At 44.9% G+C, this 19,381-nt stretch overlaps 1 protein-coding gene across 1 annotated transcript; it reads left to right on the top strand.

Moving 5' to 3' along the window:
- The first annotated feature begins 3,631 nt into the window (after positions 1-3,631).
- Positions 3,632-18,116, top strand: DKC1 (dyskerin pseudouridine synthase 1). Its single transcript, XM_081896731.1, has 15 exons — positions 3,632-3,750; positions 5,542-5,606; positions 6,091-6,177; positions 8,094-8,185; positions 9,031-9,215; positions 9,348-9,412; positions 10,739-10,865; positions 11,313-11,443; positions 12,237-12,380; positions 12,865-12,985; positions 14,500-14,618; positions 15,134-15,240; positions 15,600-15,663; positions 16,374-16,532; positions 17,020-18,116. Exons 1-15 carry the CDS (start codon positions 3,735-3,737, stop codon positions 17,086-17,088), a joined length of 1,551 nt encoding a protein of 516 aa, XP_081752857.1. The 5' UTR covers positions 3,632-3,734; the 3' UTR covers positions 17,089-18,116.
- Positions 18,117-19,381: the final 1,265 nt, after the last annotated feature.

Here is a 19,381-nt window from a genome sequence, read left to right on the forward strand (position 1 = left end):
TTAAGCAAAATTCTGTGCAGGTTGCCAGAGGAGGGAGTCAGGCTGCGCCCTGACCAAAGGCCTGGTGGAACAACTCTGTCTTGCAGGCCCTGCGGAAAGATGTCAGGTCCCGCAGGGCCCTAGTCTCTTGTGACAGAGCGTTCCACCAGATTGGGGCTGCAGCCGAGAAGGCCCTGGCTCTAGTTGAGGCCAGCCTAACCTCTCTGAGGCCTGGGACCTTGACGATGTTATTATTTGCAGACCGTAGGTTTCTTTGTGGGGCATACCAGGAGAGGCGGTCCCGTAGGTACGAGGGTCCTAGGCCGTATAGGGCTTTAAAGGTTAAAACCAGCACCTTAAACCTGATCCTGTACTCCACCGGGAGCCAGTGCAGCTCGTATAGTACCGGATGAATGTGATCTAGCAGCGAAGACCCCATAAGGAGTCTCGCCGCGGCATTCTGTACCCGCTGGAGTTTCTGGGTCAGTCTCAAGGGCAGCCCCACATAGAGCGAGTTACAATAATCCAGTCTGGAGGTGACCGTCGCATGGATCACAGTGGCTAGGTCAGGGCGAGAGAGATAAGGGGCCAACTGCTTAGCTGGGCGGAGATGAAAAAATGCCGCCTTTGTTATAGCTGTAATCTGCGCCTCCATAGAGAGGGAGGTATAGAAGATTACACCCAAACTCTTAACGGACGGTGCTGGCACTAATTGCACCCCCGCAAGAGATGGGAGTTGCCCCCTCAATCCCATATCGTCCCGCCCCAGCCAGAGGACCTCTGTCTTTGAAGGATTTAACTTCAACCGGCTCCCACGTACCCATCCAGCCACAGCTTCCAAGCATCTGATCATTGTGTCTGGGGCCGAGTCAGGATGGCCATCCATCAACAGATAGAGTTGGGTGTCATCAGCATACTGATGGCAACCCAGCCCAAAACTCCGGACAAGCTGGGCGAGGGGGCGCATAAAGATGATAAAAAGCATCGGGGAGAGAATCGCACCCTGAGGCACTTTCATCCAGAAACCTACCAAGCTGTTCAGCAACTGCTCTCTCAATCACCTTACCCAAGAATGGAAGATTCGAGACTGGGCGGTAATTGGATAGATCTAAGGGATCTAATGATGTTTTCTTTAAGAGCGGACGCACCACTGCCTCCTTCAGTTCCCCTGGGAATATCTTCCATAAATGAATGTCTTCCATAAACACAGTTTTAATAATGAGTCCATAAGTGACTGTGGAGGCCAATTCTGGAACCACACGGCCTTCCACAGTAGGGACATTGGTCTCCAGACGGGAGTTGATCATGGTATGGATTTGCCAAGCGTGCCTTCCTCTTAGCACATTTCTCCCTTGCATCCTGAGTTCAAGTGTCTTCAAAGTCCATGACACCTTTGGTAAAGGCTGTTCTCCAATTGAAGAACTTGCAGGCAAGTTTTCCCAATTGTTGGTGTTTATACTACATTTTTTAAGATTTGCCTAGAGAAGGAATACAAATGCAATGGGATAAAGCAACACTACTGCACCAATAGAAAAAGAGTATGTTTTAATTTATTAATCCCCTTTTACATTGTTACAGGAATTTTTTACAATGATGGGGGGGGGTTGCTCCTCCAGCACACAGTGTGTACCCCCTCTTTGTTCACACACACAATGTCTCCTCAAAGCACCAGATAACACACGACACCACACAATTTCCAATGTTCTGTTCAGGAAGGAAATGGCTACCAAGGAGGGAGCTTGGGACATGAGTGAGGGCAGCTATAACCCATAAAGCGTGAGCTCAGGTACTCAGCAGCCCCTCTGCCTGAGTGATAATCTCTGGCATCCTGATACCTGAGTGCCAGACCGGTGGTAATAATAATAATAATAATAATAATAATAATAATAATAATTTTTATTTATACCCCGTCCTCCCCACAGCTAACACCAAATATAAATTACAATAAAATGTAATAGAAAAGAGTTAATTAAAATACAACTTAAAATACAGCCTCATTTTAGTGTAGCCCATAAATCAAGACCATAACGTGAGGAAACATCAGATATTCACCCAAGCCAGCTATTCATGCTGGTCCTACATGGGAAATTTCCATGCGAAATCCCATATATGGGATCAGAGTGAGTCCATGCCGAAGGCCAGGCAAAACAGCTCCGCCTTGCAGGTAGCCATTCCAGAAACAATAGCAAACCCAGATCAAGACAAAAGGCTGTGATTAACTTAGCTGGGGAAAAGGGACATCTCTTGTGTTTTGGTGGAGGTCAAGGTAAGGGAGGGGCAAGCCCTGATGCTCAAGTTTCTGTCGCCAGACCCTTCCAACACGTGATGTATTTGTGATATATGCATGATGTAATTTTAGGGGTGTTGTGGGTATCTTTGTAAAACTGATAAAAGTGGGAGCCACTTTGTTCTCTGCTTCTTCCCCATTATCCCATCTGGTGGGTGGAAGTCCTGTTGCAAAAGTTATTTGAATGAAGACCAGGCCTATTGGCTGCTGTTTTGTTCCTATATTCCTGGCTGGTGTCTTTGTTTGGTAATCCAAGTGAGCCCAAGGATTTTCCTATAACAAACATGTGCATCAAGGCAACTTACAAACATTTAAAACAGCTAGAAAGAGTTTTTAAAAACAGTAGAAGTAAAAGGTAATGGTAAAGGACCCCTGGATGGTTAAGTTCAGTCAAGGGTGACTATGGGGTGCAGCACTCATCTTCCTTTTCAGGCCGCTTTCTGGGTCATGTGGCCAGCATGCCTGGAGGCTTTTTGATTTTATAGTAGACCAATATTTTAAAAAATTATTTGCCGTTTAAGCCTTATGGCATGCAAGTGGTGTTAAAATGTAGTATAAGTCATAGCTGTCAACTTTTCCCTTTTCTTGCGAGGAATCCTATTCGGAATAAGGGAATTTCCTTTAGAAAAAGGGACACATTGACAGCTATGGTGTGATTACTTTGCTTCTCCACATCTGATCACTACGTGTTGCTGGATGGTTTGGATTTCCAGGCTGTAATGGGAGAATAAATGCAGTTGGAAGAAGTCTCTTGATTTGCTGTTTCTTTTTCATCCAGATGTCCCACCCTAATATGTTGGACACCTTTATGAGAACTGGCCGAAATACCATAAAAAATGTGTGGCAGCGTGAGAGATTTCCAGAAATTTTCATAATACTAGATACGCCTGGCAGGTGTAATCTGCCCACGTTTCTCTACCATAAAATAACGTGCTCAACACACAATCCTGGTTACACACCTAGGATCACCCCCCATTATCCACTTGGCCAAGCCGCCTGAGCCTTGTTTCCACGAGATCCCCACTTTCTGCACCTCCCCCAACAGGTTTTATTGCCATCTGGCTAGTACAAAACCTGCTGGGTGCCGCTGGGTAATTTACAAAAAAACCCGCCTCTGCCTCTTGGACTCCAGCTCCCATCTTCCCTGGCTCGCTAGCTGGGGGCTGCTGGGAGTTGGAGTCCCTTCATAGCCTGAACTCCGGCGCTTTTTAAAAACCCGCCTCTCGGAGGGGAGGGGGACTGAAGGCACCTAGCCTCTCTAGGGCTTTCCTGCCCTCTATGGTGCAACCGCCCGCCCCGCCCACCAGCTCCCTGCTCACCCAATCGCCGCTCTGTCCCTCTTTTCCCGCGCGCCGCGCCGCGCTGCTTGTCGGGACAGGGAGCGGAAGTGGGCGAGGGGATCCCTTTTTCGCTGGCGGGAGGCGAGGTGCGCGCGTGTCTCTCAGAGGCAGCGCGTGGCGAGGGCAAGATGGCGGACGGTCCAGGTGGGTGCGCGGCGTGCGCTCGGGGTCAGGGCTGTCTTCTCCGGACCTGAGGCGAGCTTCGGGCGTGGATCTGACCTTTTCGGGTGCCCTCCATGCGGGCGCAGTGGGGCCTCCTGTAACCTGAGGAGGGATCGCGCTTCTCTCGGGTCGCGGAGAGGATCGCCTCCGGGGAAGAACGGGAATTAAATGCTTAGTTTTTAAGGGGGGGGAATGGGGGCGTAGGAAGAGTTGCTGAAGTTCACAGATTTAGCGGAGGGTAGTGTTTAGCTTTCTCAGCCCTGTCCTGAGTCCCATCGTGGCGAAGCACGTGGCTACTTGTACAGTGTTTGGAAACGACTCTCTGTGCATGCTCGGATGTAGTGGGTTTTTTGGGGGGTGGGGGTGAGGGATTCCACAAAGCGAGATTGGCCCCGCTTCTGAGAGTGTTGGGGAAACTTTACCGCCGGGTAAGGGTGCATGGGGCAAAAACCGTTTTTACTCCATGGTGCAGCCAAGTCTGAACATGTTCCTTTAAGTCCTAATATTCCTTCAATTTCCACTTCCCTTCTTGTTATGTTAATAAATCTCTGTATGTTGGCCAACCTACTTAAGTGATGATGCTTCAATAGGGGATAGCCACCATGGGGTTTTGGGTTCTAATAAATCTTTATATTTTCCCCACACTTTCATCAGTGATCTTTTTTATTATGTGATTATAGAACCCTTTATGTACTTTACCTTTTCCATACCAAAGATATGCATGCCAACCAAATCTGTTATGTCCCTCCAACTCTGTTGTTTCCGCCACCTCTAACTCCTGTCTCCGCTCGTGCGCCTCGGTCTTTCTTTTGGGGGAGGAGGGTGTTGGGGAAACTTTGTCGCCGGGTAAGGGTGCATGGGGCAAAAACCGCTTTTACGGGGGGATGTTGGCTTCTCAGCGCTGGTGTGTTGGGGGGGAGAGGTTGCTGTTCTCCCACCTTGGAGCCGATTGTAACGTGTTCAATGTTTCACAGCATGTTTGTTTCCTTTTGGAGGTGGCGGGAGATTCGCAGGAACTATTGATATTCTGCGGCTGCAGGAAATAATTGCATTTTGAGGAAACGGGCTACTGCTTTGCAGTTTGCCCACTTAAGGCACTAGGGCGCCTGCCCACGTGGGTGGCCTGCATGAGCATTGACTGCAGCCAATTTATCTCATGCAACTGTTTCCTCCACTATCTCTCTTACAGGTTTCTTTGGTCACCCACAGCACGCTCTTGGTTTCTCATACGTTGAGGTGCTTGTTATTTGTAGCGCCTGACAACGATTCTTTTGCAAACCTAGAATAATGGTGTTAACTGTAATAGCACCATATATAAGGAATATTGTACTGTACTGTAAACTCTTACAACCATTTTCATGCCAGGGGCCCTATTCCTTTCTTGGTGCCATGTGCCAGTGGTAGGTGGGGCCAGAGGCAAAAGGAGGCAAAGGATTAAATGCAAATTTGTACAGTAAGCTACTTTCTTCACACTCTGCTCTATGCAGTGCAAGAAAGAAGCATGAGCCAAGTTCAAGAATGGGTTCCAGACAGGCAAAAGCACAAAGCAATGCTGTGGGTTGGGGAGTATATATGGCCTGGGAAGAGTTCAGAGTGCTAGATGGAGAGGCTGGAGGGTTGCATTTGGACTCCAGGTCATAAGTGTCCTATCTGATCTAAATTTTGAAATCAGATTACTAATTTTAGGTTTGATTTTAGGTGGGTGAACAATGCCAAGTTTACTTCTAGTTCCATTTATTTGTAGTAATGTTTTTATTTTTTGTCTTTCTGTAGGCTCTGTCTCTAAGAAGCACAAGAAAAAGAAAGAACAGAAATATCTGGTACAGGAAGATGTTGCTGTGAGTTGCTTTGTGATATTGCTTAATTTCCATACTAGAATTCTATTTAGGGCAAGAAGTTTTAAACCTCTCTGCACCCTGTAGCCTGCATGGTTCTTTGCAGATTTTGCTGGACTACAGTTCCCACCATCTACTTCCTGGGAATATGCTGTTCCCAGGGGTGTGCAAACATTCCCTCTCCTGTTCAGCACTGTAGTTATAACTTTGGCTGATAATTGATGAGGGCAATTGATTGTGTAGAGGCATGCATTCTGGGCAGGAGCTAATAGTGATAGTATGCTCTCTTTGTAGAAGGCCCCTTATAGATAAAATTGTTGCATGACGAGGAAAAAGCAACATGAAGAGTGCAGTTCTAGTTATTTGCTCTTTGTGTCTAGACTAGAGAATATTGTTAACTTCCAAGCTTGATGAGTAAAGGAACATAGTGGCCAGCATTCTTCATTGGCAGTTATAGTTACTAATCTGCCTATTTGATTGTTCCTAGGATATACAGTATTCTGAAGAATTCTTTATCAAGCCTGAATCCAGAGTGGCTCAACTGGACACATCACAATGGCCTTTACTTCTCAAGGTAAACAGAATTATGTAAATGAACTACATATTTAATTATTAGTGTTCTATATAAAGCTTACAATATAATTAAATTTAACTAGAGCAACTAATTTACAGTATAATTAACTCAAAATTCCATTAAATTTACTGGCAAAAAGAAAAGTTGTTAAATTTTTGTGGCTGAGGTTTTTTTAATCTTTTATATTTATCTTTATAAATATTAAGATTCTTAATTGATAACCATATTCCTAAATATTTTACCTTTTTATGAATCTCTGTTTATGGATTGGGACAAGTCTTTGTTCTCTGATTCTTTTAAGTTCTTAACTAATAATTTGGTCTTGTTTTTATTAAGTTTAAATCCTGCCACCTGCCCAAATTCTTGGATATTTTCTATAACTTTAAGGAGAGGATTATTGGGTCTTCTACTGTAATTAGTAAATCATCAGCAAATGCTTTCAGTTTAAATTCATTTTTACCTGTTTTTATTCCTCTTATATTCCTTGCTAATACCTCTGGGACCATAACGAACAGAAGCGGTGATGTTTGGTTCCCTTTTGTATTGTATATTGATTTGTTATCACTTGATTAACAATCAACAGTATTATGGTCAGAGTAAACAGCTTGGACTCCCCTTATCAGTTTTTCTCCATAATTCATTTCTTCAAGAATTTTTTTCATGAAATCCCATGAGACATTATCAAATGCTATTTCCACATCTATAAACATTAAGGCAGTTTGTTTTTCATTTCTTACTTCAAGATATTCTATTATATTTAAGATACTCCGGATGTTATCTTTAATTTGTCTGTCTGGTAAAAACCCTGCTTGATCTTGATGAATATATTCTTGCAGGACTTTTTTCATTCTATTAGCTAATATGTATGCAAATAATTTATAATCCTTGTTTAATAATGAAATAATTTTTTACTAGGGTTAAATCCAAATCTTGCTTTGGAATTAATGTTATATATGTTTCTTTCCATGTCTTTGGGATTTCGCCTGATCTTAAGATCTCATTCATAGTGTCTTTTAGGGGAATCACAAGCTGTTCACCCAATTTTTTATAATACTTTGCTGAGAATACACTCGGTCCTGGAGATTTGCTTGTTTTTGCTTGGTTTATTGCTTCTGACACTTCCTGCACTGTTATTTGGTTATGTAAAAGTCTGAATTTTTCTTCTTTTATTTTTGGTAAGTTACTGTTTTTTAAATATTGATCTATCTTACTCTTGCTCTCATGTCCTTATATAAGTAGGTGAAATATGTAACAAAGGCTTCTCTTATTTCCTTCTTGTCTGTAAATTTTCCATTCAACTTTATTCTATTTATATATATTTTTTGTTCATTTTTCCTTATTTGCCATGCCAGCAGTTTTCCTGACTTATTGGCATATTCAAAATATTTCGGTTTCACACTCTTAATTTTCCACGTTATTTCTTCATTAATAATAATTGAATATTGTATTTGTAATAATTTGATTGCTTGTTTAACTGATTCTTTCTTTGGTTTTTTAACATTCTTTTTCTAAGGTTGCACCCAAAATTTCTCTTTTCCTTTTTTTCTTTTAATTTCGTTTGAGTTGCATTTTGTTGGACAAACAGTCCCCCCATCATTGCCTTACTAGCATCCCACACTACTTGCTGCCTGGTAACCGTGTTAAGATTCAAATCAAAATAGTCTCCCAGAACCTTTTTTGCTTTTTCCAAAAACATTTTATCATCTAACATGTTTTCATTCAGTTTCCATCTAAAGGAGGATTGATTTTCCTTTTGAGAGCAAATCTTAACCAGTTATGTGATTTTTAATTGGCCGAGCAACTTGTTCTATATCAAATAGTTCCAATGAGTTTTAAGACATTGAGATTTGGCTCCAACCTAAGAACTCCACAGCATTAATTGTTCATTAATTCTTGCTTGCTTTGGATTTTTGTAGAACTTTGACAAGCTGAATGTGAGGACAGCACACTACACACCCCTTCCTTCTGGTTGTAATCCCTTAAAAAGAGAGATTGCTGAATATGTAAGGTAAGGCAAGATAGAGCTTAAGAGTAGATTTCCCCCACATGGTGTTCTTTCTGTAATCTGGGGGAGGTGGGTTAGTTATTAAACACTTGGGAAAGACACAAATGAGGCTTAGATGAACACAAGTTTTGGATGGGGCTCCACTGCCCACTTTAACTCTTCCAGGATTTTCTCTAGAGGTGACAACCATTACCGTCCTCCATGCATGTCGGCCGAGTGCACATAAGTGCAGCTTGTTTTGACCCCGTTCTTCCCTTTTCCAGGCTCCAAGTGATCTGCTTCTTGGCAATTGCACGCGCATTTAGACGCGCCTGAAATGATTGCCACCTGTATAGTGACTTGCATACATTGGTCCTTACATATTGCTTTGTGTCACAGCTGCAGAGTTTGGGGTGCTGGATATTCTGTTGACCCTACTATTATGTTTTGGAGGTTTTTTTATTCTTACTTAATACCTGCCAGTTACCGTAGTTTCTTTGTTCTATCCATGAATGCTTTTGTTTGGCACAATGTCTCTTAACTTTTACTGTGCCATGTAATTTATAATCTAAAAATTGTTAGTCACAAACTGTTTGCTAGTTAGCAAACTGGGAGGAGGGTAGGTAAAAAAGAGTTGAAGCTGTGTTACTACAACCGTATGCCAAAAAAGTGGCATAAATATCTAGCACAAAATTAGCACCACAATTCAGTATTGCCATGGACACAGTATCCTGCTTGAAATCCCTAGGTTATTAATATGTCTTGTTTTAAGGTAGATTTGGGTCCTAATTCAGGTTTGTTCTTTGAAGAGCGAGCAGAGTCCACGCCTATATAGATTATTGTTAACAGTCCCTGTGGTTCTCTTCCAGGACGGGCTTCATCAATCTGGACAAACCTTCTAACCCTTCTTCCCACGAAGTGGTGGCCTGGATCCGCCGCATCCTACGTGTTGAGAAGACAGGGCATAGTGGCACATTGGACCCCAAAGTGACTGGGTGCCTGATTGTATGCATTGAGCGAGCAACACGCTTGGTCAAGTCTCAACAAAGTGCAGGTATACCATCTGCTTTGTCTCTTTATCAAGCCTAGAAGTGTATTGCTAGACATAGAAACAGCACAATCACCGGTATGGTGAAAAAAATAAATTAAAGTGGCCTCTCCTGACTACTCTTCTGTCGTCTTCCAGGCAAAGAGTATGTGGGAATCGTTCGGCTGCACAATGCAATCGAGAGTGAGGTTCAGCTGTCAAGGGTAAGTCGCTGCTAGGCAGGAAAATTTGAGAGGTAGGTGTGTGTGTGTGTAGTCATGAACATCAGTGTGAATGATGCCAGTAGAAACTTTTCCCAAATTAAATTTAGCTGTAGGGGTTATGATGAGAGCAACTATTTCTTTACATGGATATCAGGGTAGCATGCAACAGGGATGAATGTTGTTTAAAATGCCACAATAAATCACTGTTAAAGTAATCACAAACAAAAATTAGATGCAAAACCAAATCAGAGTAAGTTTCAATTTTCAAGAGTAATTGACTGTTTCTTCAGACCAAAAGTGGCAGCACAAGGCAAATTTCCGATTGTTTCACTTTCTGCTGGGCAGATACCTTTCTAGGAACCACAGGTATGCTGTTCTGGGTTCCATGATGGAAAAAAGGCAGGATATAAATATTTAAAAATGAATACATACTTTTTTGGCTTATAATCTTTGGAATGTTTCTCTTTGTTGTGAATCAGAGCTCAAATTGCCAATCTGCTATGGGAAGTATAGTTCTGTGTCCTTTGAAATCTGTTCACATGTATGGGAAGGGCAGAATGATGATGCTGTTTTATCCATTCTCTGAGTGGTGCTGTTCTATCCTTCCTGCAACATCAGGATTCCTGTTCTAGGTTCTTGGTGCTGTGCAGCTTCCAGCTGCCTGCAGAGTAGACATAGAGCAAGCAGAATTGAGGCTCCCTTTATTGGGGCCTTGGTTTTCTAAGATTAATGACAGCTCTGACTGCCTATAGCCACATGGTATTAAAGCCACCCTTGTCATTACTAGAGATGCCTGGGGGTGGGGACAACAACAGCAAATATTGATTTAGTGGTCTCTATGATCTGGGAGCAGGTTCATAGCCACTTTAAAGAAGTTGAGCTGCCTGCATGGTGGTGGTTTCTTCAGAGATCAATTGGAATTTCCCAGGAACATTCTGTGCATACTTGTGAAGCAGAGTGTGCACCATTGCTCAGCACTTCAGGTAGCAATTGGAGTTCGTTTTGTTCTTTGGTAACCTTGGTGACTAATGATCAAGCTAGTTGATGAGTACAGCTCCCTGCTTGCCTTGATTTAGCCAGATGTTTTGCCAACTCATGGTTTTGCATTACCATAGCTGCTTTAACTTAGTCTTAGCAGTAAGCTTCTTAAGACCACATCGTACCAAACCAAAGTTAAATTTACTTGGTGAATGCAGTTGATAAAATGGAGCTTGGTGTGTTTGGGGAAAACACCTGAAATTTCATTCTTCCTTGCATGTATCAATCATGTATTACCACAAGGGCGCAAGCATTTTAAAGTGGTATCTGATCTGCTTCATTCTGCAGGCAATAGAAACACTGACTGGTGCCCTCTTCCAGCGGCCCCCACTCATTGCTGCAGTGAAGAGGCAGCTGAGAGTCCGAACAATCTATGAGAGCAAATTGGTAGAATATGATCCAGAAAGAAGATTGGGTAATGAAACTGTTTTGTATGAGGTCTGCAGTATCCCTGGTGGAGGAAGAGGGGAGTGGGGGGAGTGCACCGCCCCCGGCAGCATGATCCCAGTGGGGTGCCATCGCCCCCACCTGCTCTCTGCCCCCCCCCCCCGTACCGGAATGCTTAAAGCATGGGTGGCTAACTTGTGGTCCTCCAGTTGTTCTTGAACTATAGTTCCCAATAGTCCCAGTTCAGCATGGTTGATGTTCAGGTTGTAACTCAGCAACATCTGGAAGGCCATAGGTTACCAACCCCTGGTTGGAGGTGTTTTCTGAGCCAAATGATGTAAAACAGATCGCATAGCACACAGTGCAAAGATGACTTACATCTATCACCCAATACTGATGGCTCGTGGATGCTTTCTGTTCAAACTCTTTTAAGTCAACAGAACTCACACATCTGCTTTGACTGCCCTGTTCTCAGGTATATTCTGGGTGAGCTGTGAAGCTGGGACCTATATCCGGACATTGTGTGTGCACCTGGGCTTGTTGCTGGGAGTTGGAGGTCAGATGCAGGAGCTCCGGCGAGTGCGATCCGGGGTCATGGGAGAGAAGGTACGTTGCAGGGTATATGTCAGCACATGATTGTCACTACCCAAAGTGTTGAGTTCAGTACAGGGCTGACTCCCCTGTTCTGGTAATTAAACTTTGGGACAGTGAGTGGTTGGGAGATGTCAAGGGCAGGAAGCTTTGTTTCTGCCAGTTCTGTCCCCCAACCCACAAAAATTACCCATGGCCCCTATGAGACTAATTGCACGGAATCCATTATTGACTGTTTGTTACAGGTGAATAAAACTAGTGTTTCTGGAACTCTGATAACTTGATGTTTGCTGTGCCCATGTCAACTTGGCTTCCAACTCATATTCAGTCCTCTTGTGTAGTTCTGCTCTCTGCAGTTCTCTAGAGTGGGGAACAAACAACCGCTCAGTAATCCAAACCTTTCCCTGCATGTGATTTCTGCAAAGTTCTGCAGAGCAGGCTAGTGTGGCTGGTGACATCTTCCACATGGGGAAAGAGCTTTAGGCTATGTGAAGAGAATGCTGTAGAATTTATGAATGGTCAAACTTAAATAGATAAAGGTAAAGGGACCCCTGACCATCCAGTCGTGACCAACTCAGGTTGCGGCGCTTATCTCGCTTTATTGGCTGAGGGAGCCGGCGTACAGCTCAAATGCTTGGCATCTGCAGTCAGTGCAGGATTAGATTGCAGTGATGGAAACTAAGAGACTAAGAGTTGCTGCCTGTCAGAGTAGTTGGGATGGATGGTAAAAAAAGACCCTGGCTTTTGTATCAGACTGCCTTCCGTATTCCCAGTTACATATATATATTGGGGTGGTTTCTGTTTCTAGGACCACATGGTGACTATGCATGATGTGCTGGATGCCCAATGGCAATATGACAACAACAAGGACGAGACGTACCTCAGGAGGGTGATCTTCCCCCTGGAGAAGCTGCTGACATCCCACAAGCGACTAGTCATGAAGGACAGTGCGGTGAGTTCCCGGAACTTATAGCTAAGGCACCACAGTCCATCGCTACAGCTTAACAACGTCACTTTTTTGTCGGACTGTCTCTTAGAAGAGGCATTCCTTGTTTTCTTACATTTCTGCCTTCTAAGATGATGTTTCGCTGTTTGCAGAAGTACTTTTATTTAAGAATGTTCAGAAAATGATGCAGCTTGACTGCTTTAGTCCTAATTTCTGCTCCCAGGGCTGTTTAAAGGTGAGAGGGGTGGGGGCAGGTACCTTAAGGGAGTGAATGCCACTGTTGGTGGTTACAGTATTGACGGAGCAGGATGCTGTCCAGTATGGAGCTTTTCTTGCCATCACGCCATACAAGCCTCTTGGTGAAAGAGGTATAATTTTTGTGGGCATAACTCCAAAGACTTGGGAGTACATGGATTGAAAATTGGAGAACAGAATTTTACAGTGATAGCTGTTGGTTGAAGCATGATCATTTTTACTACTTTCTGCTCAGGTGAACGCCATTTGCTATGGTGCAAAGATCATGCTTCCTGGCCTGCTGCGGTATGAAGATGGCATCGAACTCAATCAGGAAATAGTTGTTATCACCACAAAAGGAGAGGCCATCTGCACAGGTGAGAACTGGTAGCTTAGGCACTTGCCTTCTTAGGTTGTTTTAATTGAGTTATTGCAAACATAGGTGCTGGCTCCCTGGGTGCCCAAACACCTACTGAATTCCCAATGAAGGGCCGGACACCCACAAATTTCTGTTCCAGGGCCATGCATTCTGCATGGCACCCATGGCTCCTGGGCATCCACGATTGTGGGGCCAAAATGGCACTCCTGATTACACATGTTTTGTGCTTTGTGTAAAGGAAGTGGGTTGTAGGAGGAGGAGGCATTCTGAGCTCAGACCTTGGCTGCCTAGCCCAGTAATGTTTGTTCCAGCTAGCAACACAGATTCCAGCATATCCAGCAGAGGTTTCTCTCCCCAGCCCTGCTTCCCTTTTATCAGGCTCCATTGGCAGGTGATTATGGATCAACACTTAATTGTGGAGTGCATGCAGTTTCCTTCTTCCAGTACTGGAATGGGTGGCAGTGACAATTTGCCTATTTAACATGAGACTACAGTGCCATCTAGTGGCAAATCAAAACATAGTTTTCTTTCTGTACTTTTTTCGATCTAATACGTCTCCTATTATGCACTGCTTTGGGTTTGGTACTTTCAGTAGGAAAGTGCGCATGAAATTAAATAAAAATGGAATGGGCGGCATTACATATTTTGTTGGAGAGAAGATGTGTGTTCAACTCCACACTCTAGTTTTGAAAAATGGTCCTGCAAGTGTGACCTCAGATTATGGACGCCTGCCTTGGGCTGGGCAAAAGCAAAGTGTCTTGGTGAGTGAGACTGAAACAATGGGAACAACTATGCAGCTTAGCTCTCTCCCACTGAGAAATGAGGCCCATCTCTCCTGCTGACTCCCAAAGTGTGTGGGGAACTACATAGTAATTTTGCAAATTGCCTTCCCCTTTTAAACAGCTTTCTTCAACTTCCCCACCTGCCTGCACTTGCTCAGGGCCACATGTGAAGTGATGATGAAGTTTATCCATTCTCTGAGTGTTGCTGCTCTGCCCTTCCTGCCACATCTTGATTCCTGTTCTTGGGTCTTGGTGTTGAGTGGCCTCCAGGCACCTTAAAGCCTTCCAGTGTTCTACTGGGGGGCATGGGGATGCATGGCTGGCTGCTGGCAGGGCCTGGGTGGAACAAGCAGGGTCAGAGGCCTTTATGGGGCTCTGACTCAACCAGGAAGAATGAAACTGTCTGATCACATAGTGCTCTGGTGTGCTTTTTCCAAACAAAAAAAATCTTGAGTACAAGAATGTGGGGAAATGGCATTAAAATACCCTTGTGGGTGGGTGTTAACCTGTGTCTTGCTTACACACTTCATGTGCGTGTGTTTCTCACACCAAAAACATACATTCTGCCTTCTAGAGGGAGAACCTCCTTAAGTAGTAAATAGGGATGCTACGGGGGATGATGTTGTAAGTCTTACCCTGGCTGGTTACAGAAAGAGCATGTGTTGGGCAATGCCAGGTTCTGTGCTGTGTCATTCCTTAGGGTGCTCAACCTGTACTCTTCTTCCTGCAGCCATTGCCTTGATGACAACTGCAGTGATCTCTACTTGCGACCATGGAGTTGTAGCAAAAATCAAGCGTGTGATCATGGAAAGAGACACGTACCCTCGAAAGTGGGGACTTGGCCCAAAAGTGAGTATTGAGATGGCACCGCGTCATTTGGCTGTACAGGGGAGCAGATTCAGAAGAGCAGCTTGATACTTGCTCCTGGAGCAACAGAATTTTCAGGGAACCGGGTGCATCATCCCACTGGGCGTATGTTTGAACTGTTCACTTGGTGCCTAAGCTTTGTATCAGATTGTACATGCCTGGCTGCACTTTCAAAGATCTTGGCCGCACCTTGCTACCACAGAAACGGGTAGAATCTCTGGTCACTTGAAATGGTTGCTTTTGCTGTTGTTGAGCCAAATGATGTTAAAGTAGACTTCAAGAGCACTCTGTGCAAAGATGACCCAGATCTATCACCCAAGACTGATGGCTCTGTTAGGGGCTGGACATAAGGGGTGTTGGGTCCTCAAGTCGCATAAGAGCAAGAGAGATTTGTTTTATTGCTGCTTGTGGACCTTGAGGGTTATGGAAATGGCAGCAATAAGAAAGCACCTGCCCTTGCCTTGTGTCATGTGTCTCCTCTGCTTATCTCCCCATAGGCTTCTCAGAAGAAGATGATGATCAAGCAAGGCCTGTTGGACACACATGGCAAGCCCAATGAGAAAACTCCCCAGGCCTGGAAAACGGATTATGTGGATTATAATAGGTAATGTTTGCAGCTCCCATTGCCTTAAGTGGGGGTGGGGTAAGGTGTGCTGGTTTGGGGTGTACAAAGTGCTTTGTGCTAGAAAAGGCAGAGAAGGGGTTTCCTTGGGGCGGGGGAAGCAGGCAGTTATCCCTTTCTAGCCTCCTTTCTATGGCTCTAGAGGGAGTCAGCCTGCTAAATGAAATAAGGAAAACTGCAGCTTGCCCCCCATGCATTTTGGGTGTGTTTACCAGCTTTCCGAACATCACCAACACCAATGTTCCAATTCTAGTATAAAAAGTTAGGCGGAACAGGGTAGAATTGTATATAATGCACCAGGTGGCTGAAAGATGCAAATAAAGCTCCTGTTTTCCTCCCAGGGTTGCTGGAAAGGAAAAGGTAAAAGAGGAAGTCGCCCAAGAGGAGCCAGAAAGGCCACCAAAGGTTGGTTTGCTGCGGGACTGCATTCCAGCATTTTATTTTTATTTGGGCAGTGTCTGTTAGGGCCTACCTTTTAGTATTGTTTTGAATGTGTGGGGTTGGGGGGCATTGAGAAGACAGCAGGTAAAGATCTCCAGAGTAGCTGTGGGTGGTGTGATCATTAAAACTTTGTAGCCGCCTGCAGTACTGGTGACTGTCATTCACACTGAAACTTGGTCAAATTCAAACTGTTTTGTGTGGCAAGGGAGGCTTGAAAAACCTGTCAGTTCTTTTGGAGGGGGTGTATGTGCAAATATTCTTGCCACCTCTCTTCCTTTCTACTCGATCATATAGATAGGTAACATGGTTACAGGCTGATCTCTCGTCTTATTAGAAGTTTTGCCCCGCACCCTCCAGTTCTGCCCAGGTTGCCACCTAGTCTTTGTCAAGAGAGATGTTGTCTCCTGGTGCTGGGTGAGCAGCCTTATTTCATCCTCTCTCACACAGCTAACAGTACAATCAAAACCCTAAAGTAGTGCACTTTGCTCCTTGCTTTGCAGGTAACTGCATGTGAATGGCTTGAAATCCCTGGTTTTATCTCTTGTTGACACTTGCAGGTGCCAAACATGAGCTCCTTTGCAAGATCTGTCTTAAAATGCTCCCATAGAGCAGCCTGTATAGTAGTACCCTGTTCTTGGCTGAAGCCTGTCTGATGTGTCTTGTTTCCCACTCAGCGGAAGCGGGAGATTGAAAGTGATGGGGAAGCCGGTGCAGCAGCCTCCTCTCCCCCAGCCTCTCCAGAGTCGCAAGCAGAAATCAAGAAAGCGAAGAAGAAAAAGAAAGAGAAGAGGAAGTCGGAGCTTTCTGAGAGTGGCAGGGAGCTAAGCGAAATGGTAGGCCTTGTGTAACCTTCTGTGCCAAGGAATCAGCTGGTATATGCACACTTAAAAGAGAAATCGATTTGCACACATATGTGCATGACAGTTGCTGTGAACAGCTCAGCATTTATCTTCCATTTAGGAAGAATCTCACTTTCAGTTGTGACTTTCTGATAACCCATGGATGCAGTAGCTTCTAGTTATGTAGTTTGCACGTGTCTCTTTGATTCCTTTGGGGCGAGGGACAAGGATAGGTGGAATGATAGAAGGAGAAAGTGAGGGGGAGCCCTCTGCAAGCAATGAATTCAATTTCTTGCAGCCCATTGTGTGGGGTGACAAGACAAAGGCAATGATTCTGTTCACTTTTGACCTGTGGCCATTCTTACAGTTGCCCAACTCCTGCGTGACCTACTCCCAGCAGGAAAAAAACTGATCCCCCATACCAGAGAGGTAGCCAAAAAACAGAGAGGCTCTTCTGAACTCTCGTTGTTTCTCCTCTCAGGGCAGTAACACCAGTGTGAAGAAGAAAAAGAAGAAAAAGAAGCAAGAAGAAACTGAGAGCTCAGAGTAACCAGCAAGAACCATCCAGAGCAGGCAGCCTGGGCCAGCATAAGAAAGAGTCTGAAGGCCTTAATGAATGTGCAGACTGGATCATTGAGCAGAGACTTGACCTGATTGCTGTGCAAATTAATGTACTTTTGTGGGGGGGCCAGCATGACAAGCTCCCTCTGTCCTGTTCTAAGGATAGCTGGAGGAATTGGAGGCCACAAACCCACCCAGGCCTTGGTGACTGTGAGGAGTTGCCCTGAGCTTGTGAGACTTCTTTTCTGGGGGTAACACAAGGCAGCCCTTGATTTTGGCACCAGTAGCAGAGTCTTCCTTTGCCCCTCCTGCCTTCTTCCTTTGTTTTTCCTTCTGCTTGAATGTGCAGGAGCTGCTGAATGGTAGCGCCAGCTTGTCTATGGGTGGGGGTGAAAAGGGATTTTGTTGTGAGTGGTCAGATGCTTCACTTTAAAAATAATGCTTTTGTATTGACCTCCTTGTGCTTACTTTTGACTCTCTTAATGAGCTAGAATCCAAACGTTTCCCCTCAGGGTACCATACCGCCTCCTGTTGCTTTTTAAAGCAGATACTGATTTGGGGGGGGGGGGGGAGATCACACCTAGAAGTCTTGGAAGACTTGCTTCTGGTCCTTGCAAGCTCACATTCTCCTTGGTCCCAGATGTCTTTCATTCAGCAAAATTGTCTTGCTTCCTAATCTGGTTGGGGCTAGTTGAAAAGTGATGCTGAAGCAGAGCAATAGTCCAGATCAGTGTTTTATCCCACGTGCAGTTTTTATAGGGGATCAAGCCTTCCGTCCAGCTTTTTTGACTGGGCTGAGAAAACGATTGGAAGTCTGTACCCCTGTCCCTGTGCTTACATGCACATGAGGTCAAGGGACCTCTGCATGTGGCTGTCGCATTTGGGGGCAGATGCTGTGGTCTATTCCCACCCGTTTTCCTTTTATTTCCCCCCACACCCATTTTTAGCCAGAGTACCAAAGTTGATTTTAAAAGGAGGGGTGGTTCTTAATTTTTTATTAAATTACAAAACTTCCAACTCTTACTTTTGGTTTCTTGTGGTGGTGGTGGTGGTGGAAGCTTCTACAGAAGGTGGGGGGAGAGTCGGGCCAGTTCTATCTTGACTTCTTTGTTATGCTTTCAGTTAGCTGCTCCAGCCATTCTTCATGTTGGTTTTTCACAAGCGGTGGGGGTTCCACGCACAGTGCAACCATTTAAAAGAAATTATATGTTGACTGACTTTGTCGCAGGCCAATGGTTAAGTGACATAGGCAAAACCTTGAAGGAGAAGCAGTAGTGATGTATTAAAAGGGTAAAGGACCCCTGGACAGTCAAAGACGACTATGGGGTGTGGCACTCATCTCGGCCAAGGGGGCCGGCATTTGTTTGCAGACAGCTTTCCATGTCATCGCCAGTGTGACTTAACTGCTTCTGGCACAACGGAGCACCGTGACGGAAACCAGAGCACACGGAAACACCATTTACCTTCCCGCCGCAGCAATACCTATTTATTTGCACTGGCGTGCTTTCAAACTGCTAGGGATAGAGCAATGGGAGCTCACCCCGTCACGGGCATTCAAACTGCTGAGCTTCTGATTGGCAAGCCCAAGAGGGTGGTGCTGTGGTCCCAGTATTGTATAGGTGTTTTTTCATCCCAAGGGTGGTATTCTGTTGTGGAAAAACTGGGGGGGTGGGAGCCAGATGCCAAAGGGAATAGAACAATGGCTTTCTGCTACTTACCTTTTGGGGCAGTAGGTTACATTCCAACTATTCAGAAACCACACGCTGCCCTCCTTCCAAGCAAGCAACAGGCATTAGTCTACTTCAGTGACACATTCATTGGGCTGCCAAGAACATTCAAGGGTGTGCCTGGGAAGTCCTCAGAACCAAATAAGAGGCCTTGAAGGACTATGTGATGGTCCTGAGATTCTCCAACTATTGTAGAAGGCTGGGGCTTAGCAGGTACAGCATGTAGAGTTGGGCAGTGCACTTTTGAAAATGGAATATGCCTTCTCCAGATTTTACACTACCACCACGATGGCCACTATAAGGTTCCCAAACATAGCTGTCAACTGTCCCTTATTTGGCGGGAAAGCCCTTTATCTCAGTGCCGTGTCCCGCTGCTGTCCCTTATTGATGATGTCCCTTAAATTTCCCAGGTTTCAAAGGAAGCAGCTCCTCTCCCTGCCGGCCAGGCAGGAGGGAGGCTCCAACTGTGTTGCTTGGCTGCGTTGCTCACCCAATAAGGAGTTTAAGAACGACTGGGGGGGTGGAGCTTGCATGCCTTGTGCCGATCAAATTGGT

Source organism: Podarcis melisellensis (assembly GCF_964234715.1).
Source record: "Podarcis melisellensis genome assembly, chromosome: Z".
Lineage (NCBI taxonomy): Eukaryota > Metazoa > Chordata > Lepidosauria > Squamata > Lacertidae > Podarcis > Podarcis melisellensis.

Excerpts from the sequence above, each read along its gene's own strand:
- DKC1 (XM_081896731.1), top strand. Across the intron at positions 8,186-9,030 it reads GAGATTGCTGAATATGTAAG|GACGGGCTTCATCAATCTGG; the intron begins GTAAGGCAAGAT and ends GTTCTCTTCCAG. Across the intron at positions 11,444-12,236 it reads CCGGGGTCATGGGAGAGAAG|GACCACATGGTGACTATGCA; the intron begins GTACGTTGCAGG and ends TTCTGTTTCTAG.